Genomic DNA, 15,000 nt, shown 5'->3' on the forward strand with positions numbered 1-15,000 from the left:
TTTGTTTCCAAATAGATGGTTTCACAAGCACTTAGTAACCAAGCAGTCAGTGAATAGACTTATCTGACTTTACCTGTTATCCCATTCCTTATTATATATGATTATATTATGAGTATTTTTAATATTATTATTATTATTATTTTATAATTATTATTATACCATTATGAACAATATTAATAGCAATAAGAATTAAAACTTTTTCCTGTTTTTCTTTCTTTTCAAAAGTTTAAGGAATAGGTATCAGATATCCCTTGTAATTGACACCTTGTGCAGCCATCTGTGTGTAAACAAAATAAATAAACTAAAATCACAGTAGACAGAAAGTGTGCACAAGCCCTCCTGGCATCAATAGGTTAATATAATAAGCTGTAAGCAACTGTAATGAAAATATTATAAAGAAAATGCATGAAATTTAGTACAGTCTTGCTTAAGAGCCCAACTTAAACTTTAAATTCAAATTCTCAGTGAGGAGATATTTGCCAGCTTAGAGAAGAGTATGAGAGAAACTTCCTTGTCATCGTCAATGCGTGTTTCTCCTGTCAAAATGCTGCCCCCTGAGAAGCAGGACAGACTGCAGAAACTCCTGGCACAGAGGACCACTGTCCCAGTCAAGTAAGTTTTCAGATGAAAATCTAACCCTTTTGATATGGAAGGATTGAGTGTAGTTGTTTTATATATTTGTGTGTGTGTGTGTTTATATATTATATATATATATATATATATTTGCATATTAATTAATTTAAATTTTTGTATCTTTTTCCCCAGAAAATGTACCAATGTTCCCCGAATGAACCTCACAGCTCTCCAGAACAGTACTTTCTTCAACGATTCTAGTAACTTGCCCAACAACTCTTCACTACTTGTCAACCATTCTGCATCATCACCTGCTTTGGATTTTACTCTCTCTTCCTTTGGCCCTCAGACCTTCTCAACACCCAACCGTAAGAACACCCCTTCCCCTGTTACCAGTCTTGGTGCCAAATCAGAAGCCCTTCAAAAGTCTGTTGATTTTGGATCACCTTCAGAGTCTAGGACTTCCAGTCCCTTTTCATCTGTTAAACAGACAGCCAATATCCCAAGTGTCCCAACAACAAAGGATAGTGAAAATGCAGCATCTAGAAATAACAAGACTGGATTCTCATTCAGTGGTGTGCCTTCTATTGCAGCAGCATCTGTTGGTAGTGTTAGTCTGGGGAAGGTGCAGTATGAAGACATAACTCCTCCCCAGACACCCAGTGTCAAGCTAGAAGATGGAACCAAGAGTGCAAGTCCTTTGCTAGCACTTTCATCTATGGTATCAAAAGTACCCAGCACCACTCCCAATGGGACAAACCTTTCCACCACTGTATCCCTTAGTTTTGATACTGCTTCATCTATCTTGGGGACAGCCTCAGTATCTGACACCACTAAAACTGCTGTATCCTCTGCACAGTCTTCACTTCCTTCTGTTTCTTCTGCTTTTTCGTTCAAGGGTGCATCCTCATCATCCTCTACAGTAGGATTTTCAGCTACGACACCTGGTTCATCATTATCTTTACCCTCTACTTTTGCTGTGGTTTCAACAGTGGGTAGCACTGCAACTGCAAGCTCACCTCCCTCGTTTGGGGCCACCTTTTCCTTCAAATCACCAACTGCATCTACCAATCTCTTTAGTAATGTGATTCCATCTAGTGCAACCTCCTGTTTGCCTTCCATATCAAGCAGTACAAATACTTTGTCCTTCAGTGCTCCAAGCTCAACACTAACTACTACATCTGCAAGTTTGTTCTCAAAGACATCTCTGGTAACTGATACAGGCACTCCATCATTAACACCTCTAACCACTTCTTCAGCTTCAGTTACTACTTCAGGGACAGGAGAACCAATTACCACTTCTGCTGCAACTTCAACAGTAACATCAGTTGCTGCTGGTAATACTTCAGGTAAGTCAAATGAAACAAGGAATTTGTTTGAAAAAATTAGTGAGGTTGAACCACCAACTTTATATATCATTGATGACAAAGTACCTGAAAAGCTTATTTCACCACCAACAGCTTCATTTGGGACTAAGGCTTTAGGAGGATCAGGGCCATCCAGCAGTGGAAGCTTGTTTGAAAATTCTGGTGCACCTGCAACAGGAAGCATTTTCAGTGGAGGAACAGCCAGCACTAGTGCAAGCATATTTGGAGGACCATCATCATCACCAGGAAAGTTGTTTGGAGGAATAACAGCAACTTCATCAAGTTTGTTTGGGGGTACCACTGCAGCCACATCAGGAAGCACAAATGGAGGAACCTCAACCACCACAGCTTCAGCAACAACAAGTGTGGATACTACATCACCCACCGCAGCACCAAGCTTATTCAGTAACAAAACAACTACTACAAAGAGCAGTATCTTTCCAGGAGGAGAATCAACTAACACAGGAAGTTTGTTTTCAAATACATCCTCCATAACAACCCAGTCTGGTAGTTTATTTGGAGGTACAGCAACTGCATCTTCAGGTAGCCTGTTCTCTTCATCTGGCAGTCTCTTTAGTGGAACTTCTGCAGTCACTATAAAGAGTATACCATCACCTGTTAGCACTGTAACATCAACAAATGCAACTTCTACTGCTAGTATTTTCTCAAACTCGAACACTTTATCAGGTTCTTCACTGTTTATGCCACCATCTACTGTTTCTGGAGGTAGCTCAGCCACAACTTCTAGTGGAAGCATATTTGCTGCCTCTGCATCCCCCACTCCAACAGGATCTCTCTTTGGTTCTCCAGCCACCACATCATCAGCTTCTGGAGTCTCATCAACCACCACAACTAGTGGAAGCTTATTCAGTGCTACAGTTTCTTCTGGATCACTCTTCAGTGCCACTGCTCCTTCCTCATCTGCTTCTGGAAGTATATTTGGCACTGCAGCATCAGATTCTTCATCATCAGGGGCACTCTTTAGCTCTCCAACAACAACCTCAACTGCTAAAACCACTTCAGTTTCAAGTGTCACTGGAAGTGTGTTTGGTGGTGGGACATCTGCTTCAGCATCCTCTGGGTCTCTGTTTGGCTCTCCAACAACAACATTAGCAACTTCAGGGAGCACTCTGGGTACCTCCACTAGTGGGAGTGTGTTTGGCACAGCTGTCATATCACCTTCATCCTCAGGATCTCTTTTTGGCTCTCCTGCTCCTGCTGCAACATCAGCTTCAGAAAGTAGTCTGGCCACAACTACTAGTGGAAGTATATTTGGCACAGCTGCATCAGCCACTTCAACTTCTGGATCCCTCTTTGGTGCAGCTTCTCCTTCATCTTCAACATCCACTTTTGGAACATCAGCCTTTGGGGCTCTAACAACCTCCAGTTCTGGCTCAGCTTTTAGTACTCTGAATTCTGCAGGTGGCTTCAGCTTGACATCTGCCACAACTACAACTGCAAGTGGCTCTGTATTTGGCCAAACATCTTCACAGGGAACAAACTCTGTCTTTGGTCAAAGCCCACAAAGTCCATCATCAGGTTCAGTATTTGGATCCCAACCCACCAGTGCAGCTGGATCAGTATTTGGATCCCAGCCAACCACTACTACCAGTTCAGTATTTGGGTCCCAACCCACCACTGCTACTGGATCAGTATTTGGCAGTAGTGGGCAGGGAGGCTCTGTATTTGGTAGCTCAGGAACACAGTCATCCTCCCTTTTTGGAGCATTATCACAGACCACAGGTGGCTCTGTATTCGGCCAGCCAATTACCAGCTCTGGATTTAGAAGTGGAACTTCCGGATCAGTTTTTGGACAGAGTCCATCGCAGGGATCCTCACCCTTTAATGCAAAAAGGTAGTGTGAAGTATCAGCATTCTGTTCTCTGTGTTTTAAGCACATCATACTCTTATGTCCCTTGATAACTTGAATATATGTTGCTTACAAATGTATATTGATTTTAAGGTAGGAATCCTAGGTGATTCATATGTAGTGATTGTAACATTATTAAAAAATAGTTAATAGAAAATAAAAAGATTAAAAACTACCATCTATCTATGCTGTTCATGGCCATCTGTACCTGTTACATTGTCTTGTTCTTGCTCTTTTGTACATTTTTCTTTTGTTGTCATGTTCATATTCACTTTGGATTTCTGCTACAAAAAATATGTATATAACAATGACGTTTAACTAATAATATTTACCTCTTTCAGCAATGATAATTCCAGTTCATCCATGTTTGGATCTTCTGGATTTGGATCTGGTAAGTATATTGGTATCATCATAAGAATGATTATTCAGGCCAAAATATTGTTTATCAGGTATCTAGATTCAAAAGGAACCAATAAATAGTCTATGTGAAATCACATTTATAGATAAAATGACACCAGAGGAGAAAGCATTATATGTGCAATCCCCATTTATATCTTATTGCTTTTGTGTGACATGAAGTGTAAAGGTGGGAAAGTTAGTTAATGCTTGTAAAATAATCATATGATTTATTATTCTGCATCAGGTTATCTTGCACAGAATTTGGCAACAATTCTACATTTGTAGACTGCCTTGTGATGAGTCATTCCTGTCACTCTGGCCTTCAGCCAAAATGCTCACAATGGCAAGTGTCACCCTGGCCCACAGCCATATTTTCACATAATGGCATATTCACGTAACCCACCCCTCATGCCAATTTTTCTCATGACTTGATGGCCATAACAGCCAGGGTAGGGGTTAATAATGCAATTTTCACTTGAAGAATATTGCAAGTAACATAAACTTAATGGATATTTTCACTAAAATAATAATAGTTATTTTTACTGTATTGTGAAATGCACACAGCCAAAATAGTTTTATTGTTTTACGTAGGTATTATACTATGATATTTTTGATGAGCTCCAGGGCTTGGTGTATGTTGTCTCTTTCAATGACCTGTAGAAACTTTTGATAATGTAGAAAGAGCTTAACCCTTTCCCGACGGGTAGTATTCATGGTGGCCTGGCCCCTGTTGCCGGGGGCTTATATCGTCACCCTTGCATGCGTGACCACTCATGCCAAATACCAGCATCCCTTGCCGTTTCTTCGTAATACTACGAGCATTTGTTGTATTTTCAGTTATCATTATTTTCTAAAGTCTCTATTTGCCATATTTCCTGATAAATCAAGACTGGAGGATATTTTTGTTGTTATATAGACACCATAGTTGATGATTATTCGCTCTATAGTCTGAATGAAATAAGCAGTGTGTTGTGGCATCATGGAGTTGAAATCGTAGTTTTTTGTATAGTAAAAATGGGTGTGTTAAAAACGACTTAATCACATTTTCAGTGGCAGAAAAATAATATTTTGCTGTGATTGTAACAAAAAAAAAACAATGTCCATACATACACCATGGCATGTACGTACATGCCCCCAGCAGATAGTCTAGCCATGCCATGGCATTTACGTACATGCCACCCATCGGCAAAGGGTTAATATTTTAAGATAAAAATAAAGAATGTAATTGGTAAATAAACCAGTCTAAAGCACACTATGATAGAGTGAAGCCATACACTGTGGTGGGTAATAGATTGGCTTATGTAACAGAAAAATACATAAATTGAGTGACTGTTATTGTATGCCACTGGCCCTCCTGCAATACTAGGTGGCCAAGCAGTGATTTTGTTAATTGTATGATTAACACATCATGATAAGTCATAGCATTTATACATTGTGAACATCTATATAACTAGTTAAAAATATGAAAATCTTGGAAATACACTGGCACACCATAAGTAATTAGATAAGTATAAGGACACCTCAGATGTTTATATATAATAATTTGATATGTAAGAACTAGGTAAATTTTGAATTTATAGACATATTTTAGTTTTCATTATCAATTATTTGCATTTTTTCTTTTCCTATCCTGTATCTTATTCTACATTCTTATTCACCCAGGGTCTGGTGGGCTCTTCAGTGGTCTTGGTGGCAAACCAAGTCAAGAAAATGCCAATAAGAATGTATTTGGTTCGCTCAACTTCGGTGAAGCTAAACCTCAGTCCAGTAAGGAATTTTTTATAAACTTTATACTTTGACTTGATTCTATGCAACAACATCTTTCTTTTTTCATATAGCTTGTCTTTAGCACAACCATCATTCTGCAGGTCTTTTTGGTGGGGGCACAAACCAGCCAAGCAGTACATTTGGAGGAATGGCATTTGGAGGCTCTGCAAGCAGTGGAGCAAATGCTGCATTCTCCAGCTCTGTGGGTCAGACAGCACAGGGTGGTTTTGGGGTAACAACACCCCAAAAGTCCAGTAAGTTTCTCCTGGGTTTTCATCAATGCTAGAAATTATTATCCTATGGGTATATGTACTTTGCAGATGTTTTTTTTTTTTAAACTTAGGGTGTCTTCTGTAGTTAATTCCAGATCAAAGTTTGATCCAAATCCATAGAAGATGTAAGGCACAATGCTAGATGCATGAGTCAGTGTAATTATAATTATCAGTAAATCTACTGTTTTATATATTTATATGAGTTTCATATCATACTAATATTGATAATAAGACATTTGCTAAAGAGAAAAAAATATATATATACACATACAGTTGTGAATTTTATAGGAAACTGAACTGAAGGTGTTGAACAAAAATAAAATACTCGTAACATCATTTTATGAAAGTTTTCTCGGAGAGTTCTTTCTTGTGAGTGGTTGTGGGACACGGGATAGGAACATGATAACAAATTTTGACGCAGTTTTGAAGCCACTGTAGTTTAAAGAATCAGGAAGTCTGTACCTTAAATTTGAAACCTAATTGTAATGTTATTAACAGCTTTCTCTTTTAGTCTATTAATCTATTACTTAAGTTGGAAATATTTTTCCAACCTGGAAATAACATTGCCTTTTCTGTGTCTGAACTTTGGAATTCTCTGTGGGATTTTCTTTTCACTCTTCTTTTCACTGTTGAGAGTTACATCTGCAGTTTGAGTATCCTATTACTTTTAAAAGTATATATTGTTGAATTTTTATATACATCTTTAACATGAAAATGTCAGAATTCATTTTGATATTCCTTATAATAATCATAAATAGGAACTCGGCTCCATCTTTTCTATGGAGTTAATGACATCATTATGTATCAGTATATGATTGGTGTGATTAACCAGTTCGTTCTGTGTATGAGCATGGTTAAAATTTGAGCTTAAAAGTTAATTCTGGTCGAGAGGTATATTAAAATTTGATCCTGGACACTGGAATTATGTATGCGTACTAGAACTAGAGATCTTGATTAAACTTTAATTAAACTTGAAGACAGTATAAATATATATGTCACTCATTTGGTGACTCAAGTGTCATCAAATACTAATATCATCATTTATGGAATTACAAAATGTTTCCCCCGTTTCCTGGTGCTTTGGGTGCTTGCTATAATTTTTACCATCTACTAAGGAGGAATATTGACAAATAAGAAAACATACCTGGAACACAAAGTATAAGATCATTTCCCTTTGTATCTATGTGTTAACTCTCTTACAGTCAATAATATCCAATCACAACATGGTGAAAGGGTCCCAAATACCAGGTTGCAAGTTTCAATACTATGTGCAAATGAGTTTTGTGTGTGTGTGTGTGTGTGGTGTGTGCATGCGTACGTGCGTGCGTGCGTGCGTGCGTGCGTGCGTGCGTGCGTGCGTGCGTGCGTGCGTGCGTGCGTGCGTGCGTGCGTGCGTGCGTGCGTGTGTGTGTGTGTGTGTGTGTGTGTGTGTGTGCTTATTTTGTGATATAGCCTTTCCAAAGTACGATTAAATCCTGTTTTTAGTCTCATTTTCTAAAAACCTGTGTATGCTGCACTCAAGGGTATAGAAAGTGAGGTATGTGCATGTTTTCTATACCTATTATTTTCACTGGTGTGGCTGACTGTGTCTGATTGCCAGTACATTTCTTGGTTTACCAAAGGGAAATCCAACTGTAGTGTTTTTTTCTATGATCTATATATACTAGTTTAGCATATTGGTGCTATATTACTTTTGTTATTCTATCCAGTTTGTTCTAGAAGCAGTGATGGTTTTACATAATCTTATAGAAGATTTTTTCTTCTTTTTCACAGCTTTTGGTGGTTCTGGAACAAGCTTTGGAAGTTCCCCAGGCTTTGGTGCAGCACCAGTGTTTGGTTCACCTCCTAAATTTGGAAGTTCCCCAACCTTTGGTGGATCAGCTGCATTTGGGTCCTCAGTGTCCAGCCCAACAGGTATTTGTCATTGTGTCTCATGTTGTTCTTTTATTGTTAGACTTTTTATTTGTATTGTTTCTTCCCATTTCTTGTGCATATACATACATCTTCCACAAGATACTATGGATACAATTACCACTATACATAAACAGTCACTCATTCTCTAGTAAAAAAATTTTAAGCATCGACCAAAAATCTGCCTTGCTTTCATTTCCATCAAAAAGTCCATTGCTTCACAAAATGTAAGGATTAAGAGATCTCAATTAGACTAAAGGGACTGCTCACTTTAGGGTGTCAATTTTATTTTATTTATTTATTTATTTATTTTATTTTATTTTTTTTTATTTTTTTTTTTTTTTTACAGACAAATCTTCACATGTTCATCAGGGATTTTGTTGAATGTGATTTTTTCTTTTCTTTTTTTCCTTCCTTCCTTCTTTGAGGGGGATCATTTTTTCTTCTAAATGACGTAAATTAATTTGTGCAAAAGAAGACATGAGTCTTGAGAACTACTGCGTGCTTGTGTTCTTCCACTACTTTTTTTATGACTTCTTTTTCTTCTTCTATTTCTTCTTTACTTCTGTTTATTTCTTCTTTTTCTTCATTTTCTTTCCTTCTTTTTCTTTTTCTTATTTTTTTCTTCCTTTCTTCTCTCTTCTATTTTTGGTTCTTTCTTCCATCATTCTTTTCTTTTCTTTTTTCTTTCCTTTATTCCTTTCTCCTCTTCTTCTTCTTCCTCCTTCCTCCTTTTTTTTCTCTCTCCCATGAGCTCATTCAGTCTTTGAGCCTTAACTCCATGCTGCTTAGTTTTCTTTTTGTGAAATGTTCCTACACATAGATGGCTCCACAAGTGTTCAGCTACCAAAGAGACATCACTTTTCCCCATTCCCTGAGTTTTCATTAAAAAAATATTTATTTTATTGATGCTGCTATTTTTATTACAGGCATTATAGTTATTATACTGTCATTAACATTACTGATAGCTATATAAGACAAAAGCATTTCCAAAACTCAAAGAAAAGATTAAAAGGGTAAGGTACATTGTACTAGTAATGAACTCTTCGTGACTAAGAACTTGTAGAGCCATCTGTGTGCAAAGACAAGTAATAAACTAAACTCACAATGGGCTTGGCCTGTCTGTACATGCTATCCCCAACTGCATTGGATTAAAAAGCTGAATAAATCATCTTCATTTTCATCTTTGTCTCCTTCCAGTTCTTTCTACAGAACTTCCCAGTCATAAGAAAGGATTCTTATGACTGGGAAGTTCTGTAGAAAGTTCGGGAGAGTGACTTGAAACCTCAGTGTTGGTTTAAAATGGATGTTTATAAATCATCATGTATTTTGATATTTTATTTTTATGTAATTGGTGCCAGAGTTCCATCTTATTGATCCTTGTGATATTTTCTTATTTTCTTTAAATTATTTTCTCCATTTTGCTATTTGTTTCAGCAGAAGTAGATAGATACTTATGTTTTTTCCCCACCCACATTGTTTTGTTTTGTTTTTAATGCTTTTCATCTTTGTGTTTACTGAAGCAAACACATCCTCAGGTGGTGCTGGGTTTGGCACTTTTGCCTCTTCAGGTGGAACAACATTTGGTTCAGTAGGTGGCTCGACACCCTCCTCTTCATCTGGCTTTGGAAGGTAGGTTGCTTCTCCATTCATAAATATGTTGGGTAGGTTTTGTGGTTGGGGGTGAGTAACTCCTCCTCCTCCTCCTCCTCCTCCTCCTCCTCCTCCTCCTCCTCCTCCTCCTCCCCTCCTCCTCCTCCTCCTCCTCCTCCTCCTCCTCCTCCTCCTCCTTCCTCCTCCTCCTCCTCCTCCTCCTCCTCCTCCTCCTCCTCCTCCTCCTCCTCCTCCTCCTCCTCCTCCTCGTGATAATTTCTTTTCTAATATTGTTTTGATTACATAAAGGATTATGTTTGGGTTTTTGTTGTTAGTAGTGATATTGAATATTGCTGTTGTCAGTGTTGAGTCGTTTTGATACTTGTTTATCTTTTTATTGTTAGTAATACTGACACTGCTGTTAACATTATATTATTAGTTTTATCATTACCTTTGATTATACTATTGCTGGGGCTGCTCTTGTTATTACTTGGTACTCTCCTACAGTTTTGCGGCTCAGAATAACACGGCAACCTTTGGCAGTGTAGCCCAACAGCAGTCCTCAGGGGCCACTTTTGGAGGTGGAAGCACTTTCGGCAGGTAAGATCTTGCAGCATTAGAAGAGTCCCTTTTTCTTGCAGGTTTTATATAGCCTTAGGCTATAACATTGTTTGTTGTGTGATGCACAGCTGCCAGATTCATAAAAAAATATTATTTTATGAACAGCTTATATTGATACTAATATTATTATGATTATAATGATAATTTTGTGTGTGTGTGTGTGTGTGTGTGTGTGTGTTTATTTTTTAATTAATTTTTAAATTTATTTATTTATTTATTTACTTTATTTTATATTTTTATTATTATTTTTTATTATTATTATTTTTTTTTTTTTCCAACAGCACCTCATGCTCTCGAATATGAAATAATATACGAGGGGGCTTCAAAAAGTTAATGGAAAAAGTCCATAAATAAAAATCATATGGAAGAATTTTGATTTCAATGCACCTGAACATTCTTGTACCAATGTGTTACAACTGGTTCAAACATGAACTCTTAAATGTACGTAAGAAGGCACCATTCAAGCAACTTGGAATCCACCAAAATTGAGGCCAGGACAAACATTAAATTCATGGTGAAATCATTGACTCTGGAACAAGTTTATGGTGACAATGCCCTAAAGAAATCAACAACCTATAAATGGATAAGTCGGTTCAGAAGTGGAAAAAACAAAATTGAAGATGATCCCTGCAGCAGCAGGCCATCAATGTCAGTTTGTGAGGAAAACATTGATGCTGTTCATGCCATGATTGAAAAGGATAGATGAATAACCACTGAATCAGTAGCAGACACACTCAACATTTCTGTGGGTTCTGCACACACAATTCTGGTAGAGAGTTTGGGGCTAAGCAGTCTTTCCACTTGATGGGTCCCTAGGCTGTTGCACCCAGATCAGCAGCAAATCAGGGTAGATCTTTCCGTGGAAGTTTTGAACAAGTGGGATGAGGACACTGAAGCTTTCTGCAGAGCTTTGTGACAGAGGATGAAACATGGCTCTACCAGTATAATCCCAAGGACAAAATTCAATCAAAGCATTTGCAGCCCAGGGGTGGAAGTGGACCAGTCAAAGCAAAATCTGAGCGTTCAAGAGGAAAGGTCATGGCCACTGTCTTCTGAGATGCAGAGGGACTTTTGCTGCTTGACTTCCACTAAAGTAAAAAAAAACTGTTACATCTGCTTATTATGAATACATTGTGAGAAAACTGTCAAAAAAAAAAATCTCAGAAAAACACCCAGGAAAGCTGTATCAGCATGTCCTCTTCCACCATGGCTACATGAATTTTGATGGGAAATCTACCTTACAGCCCCAATTAAATCTATTTGAGTTCTTTTAGTTTCCAAACAAAAAAACACATTGAAAAGCACCAATTTTCCATTGGTTAAAGATGTAAAGAAAGCTGCTCTGACATGCTTGAGATCACGTGAGCCTCAGTTTTACTCACAGCTGTTATCTGCATTTGCGGAAGTATATTAACCTTAACCCAATGCCGATGGGTGGCATGTACGCACATGCCATGGCATGGCGGGACTATCTGCTGGGGGCATGTACACACATGCCATAGAGTATGGAAATGCCATGATTTTTTTTTTTTTTTTTTTTTTTTACAATCACGCAAAAGCTTATTTTTCTGCCAGTGAAAGTGTGATTAAGTCGGTTTTAACACTTTCTCATTTTTACCATGCAACAAACCGACGATTTCAACTCCATGATGCTGCACACTCCTTATTTTATTCGGACTATAGACGGAATAATGATCAACTATGGAGTCTATATAACAACAAAAGTATCCTTCAGTCTCGATTTATCAGGAAGAATGATAAGTAGAGACTTTAGAAAATAATGAAAACTGAAAATACAACATATCTTCGTAGTATTACGAAGAAACGGCATGTGATGCTGGTATTTGGCATGAGTGGTTGCGCATGCTAGGGCGACGATATAAGCCCCCGGCAGCGAGGCCCCGGCCTCTATGAATACTACCCGTCGGAAAAGGGTTAATGGAGCGTATTTTGAAAAATGAACACCATCACTGAAACTGTACTTTTTCCACAAACTTTTTGAAGCCTCGTAATGGCAACCTCAAAATTCATATGAGGAATGAGGAATGCTTGGACTTGTATTGGTATGGTGGAAGACAGAATTTGTAAATTATAATTTGAATTCTCCTTGGACCAGTATCACCTCTAAATAGAGATTCCAGCTAAGCTCAATAACTTTAGGAGGGAATGTACATATATCCTCAGTCCACTGGCTTATTATTTGCTTATTAGTTTTGTTTACTCACAGTTGGCTCTAGAAGTGCTTAATTACCTAGATGTTGGTTGCTAGGCCATCCTGAACTTTCCCATTTACCTTTGCCTTTCATTTTGGAAAAATATATCACTATTAGTTTTGCTAATAACACTAATTTTCCTTTTGTCAATAATCACATTGAGCGATAATGCTAATGATAGCATTAAAAAAAAAAAAAAAAAAAAAAAAAAAAAAAAAAAACTTTTGCCTGAAAAAACAAGAGATAGGGTAATCAGCTTGAGGTCAATTAGGCCTTCAAATTGACTTATTTGTAACTATGCACTTGTGGAACTGTCTCTGAGTAAACAACATCCACAGAACAAAATTATAATTGAGGGTATGTGTACATCAGGTGGAAACAGCATAGGTTGTCCAAGCCATTATGTTGCCAGGTTTAGGAATTGGGGAAGATAAGTTAATGTAAGGACATGTTATAGGCATCACTATACTTAATTAATTAAGGATAGTATTTATAAAAAGGCATATGTCAGGCTTCCTAACCTTTGGCTCTACTAAACTCAAAATTCTAACAATCTTCACACCTTGGTGGAAACAGAAAGGCCTGGTATAGAGCACTAAATCTTGAATAAGAGTTTCTGAACAAAGTAAGGGGCCCTAAACATATTTTTCTATAACAGCTAGTAGTGATGTCATGGATCTTCATTTTCATCTTCATCTTTTCCACACCCACATTCTTAATTATTTTCAGCTGTCACATTTGATGCTAATAACAAGTAGAGAATATAAATTTACTTGATTATATATTATCACCCAAGTGCAAGTACACACATTCTATTCACCTTTTCTCTCCACCTTCTATATTTAGTAATTTTATTTTTGTATTTACAGTGGAAGCAGCTTTTCATCATGGCGATGAGTTAATCCAGATTCATGGTGAATGATTGTAACTTCTGTGCTACTCTCAACTGATTTCTGTTGATATCGGACCTCTACCATCACTTGTTGAAATTTGATCCATGTGACATCAAGGGGACCACTTGGCTGGAGAGCCATATTTTCTTTCCCACCTTATTATTAGTATTATTTTATACAGTGAAGGGTTTTACAAGACCAGTGCAGTGAAAGAGCTACAAGAATTTCAAAAACATTTTGTTTTATATACAGACACACAAAATAGTATTAAGTTTGGTTTCAACTCTATTTCAAATTTATGAAAAATACATTGGCTAATTATATGTAATTACTCTTATGCATTATATAATTTTGGGGGAATAAATTTTAAAATTATAGGAAGTTATGCCAAAACGGATTATAGCCACCTTTGGATGAAGATATGTTGAAGACAGAATGTCAGATCTCAACTAACTATAAACCATACACAGAGACCATTAATCAGTTATTTTACTCTGATATATTGTGATTGTAACAGAATTCAGTATGTTCTAAGATATAAAATTTTACCAGATCACTTTGTAATTCTGCCCTTTTATGTAAAATGGTTCTCCTTATTGTACAGTGGATTAAATCACTTTGTAAAAAAACATGTATTTCAGTAACATCAATTTGATCATATATTTTGTTGAAACTATGGGAACGTTGTTTGTGGAATTGACCCTATAGCTATTAGGCAATAGGCGGGAAAACATCATTATGATGATACTTTGTTGCAGATGATATAATAAAAGTATAATCTAATTTGGTTAAAGAATTTGTTTGTTAAAATGGATTTCAGCTGTTCAATTTATTTGTGATATGGAGTTCAGCTGTCATCCATAGCCCCACTTTAACTTGTTTTGAACTCCCATTGTACATTTTAATTATACCAGCCATTGTATACAGTGCTTCCTTTTCAAATGTACAGTTTTAAGATTGATGAAGGTGGTTTACTGCGGTTTAAGTGTAGTTTCTCTATCAATTATAATGAAGAGTCATATTTGTATTATTGTTATCCTCATTCTTAGCTTGTTTTTTTAAAGCAAGGTATGAAATATGAAATATAATCACATGTTTCACGCATATGCGTATATGTTCAACACCCCAAAGCACATACAAACGCAAACATACACACATGACTATTTTGTATGCGTATGTAAGCATATATATAGTCTTCACTGCAAATTGATACTTGAATTTGATATAAAAGGCACATTTCAGTAAAATTACTATGTGTGTAATAGGTAAACATTACATTGGCAGGCAAAAAAAAAAAAAGATTTTCACTTTAAATAATTATTAAAAAAAAAAAAAAAAAAAAAAAAAAAAAAAAAAAAAACTGCTGTGATAACAAAAAGTACACTTTTATGGAGAGCAATATAAAAATGTTACAATACAATCAAACCACTTTACTAATAAGATATGCATTTACAATTTGCAAAGAAATTTAAATGTTCAACTGTACTGAATTAGTCTTTTTCCTTCTTGGTAAAAAAAAAA

At 36.8% G+C, this 15,000-nt stretch overlaps 1 protein-coding gene across 6 annotated transcripts in view; it reads left to right on the forward strand.

Annotated features, from left to right (window-relative positions):
- Positions 1 to 14,500, forward strand: part of LOC119573017 (nuclear pore complex protein Nup214-like) — a 29,949-nt gene extending 15,449 nt beyond the window's left edge. The window contains exons 13-23 of one of the 6 annotated variants that reach the window (XM_037920024.1): positions 466 to 612; positions 766 to 1,922; positions 2,034 to 3,493; positions 3,566 to 3,795; positions 4,152 to 4,201; positions 5,872 to 5,976; positions 6,078 to 6,230; positions 8,022 to 8,162; positions 9,683 to 9,791; positions 10,260 to 10,352; positions 13,456 to 14,500. In XM_037920024.1, coding sequence (XP_037775952.1) covers positions 466 to 612; positions 766 to 1,922; positions 2,034 to 3,493; positions 3,566 to 3,795; positions 4,152 to 4,201; positions 5,872 to 5,976; positions 6,078 to 6,230; positions 8,022 to 8,162; positions 9,683 to 9,791; positions 10,260 to 10,352; positions 13,456 to 13,483 — 3,673 coding nt within the window. In that variant the 3' untranslated portion in view covers positions 13,484 to 14,500. Of the gene's footprint in view, positions 1 to 465; positions 613 to 765; positions 3,796 to 4,151; positions 4,202 to 5,871; positions 5,977 to 6,077; positions 6,231 to 8,021; positions 8,163 to 9,682; positions 9,792 to 10,259; positions 10,353 to 13,455 lie in introns of all 6 variants that reach the window. The other 5 variants (XM_037920032.1, XM_037920041.1, XM_037920013.1 and 2 more) reach the window with 5 other exon arrangements.
- Positions 14,501 to 15,000: the final 500 nt, after the last annotated feature.

Source organism: Penaeus monodon, chromosome 1 (assembly GCF_015228065.2).
Source record: "Penaeus monodon isolate SGIC_2016 chromosome 1, NSTDA_Pmon_1, whole genome shotgun sequence".
In the NCBI taxonomy this organism is placed as follows: Eukaryota; Metazoa; Arthropoda; class Malacostraca; order Decapoda; family Penaeidae; genus Penaeus; species Penaeus monodon.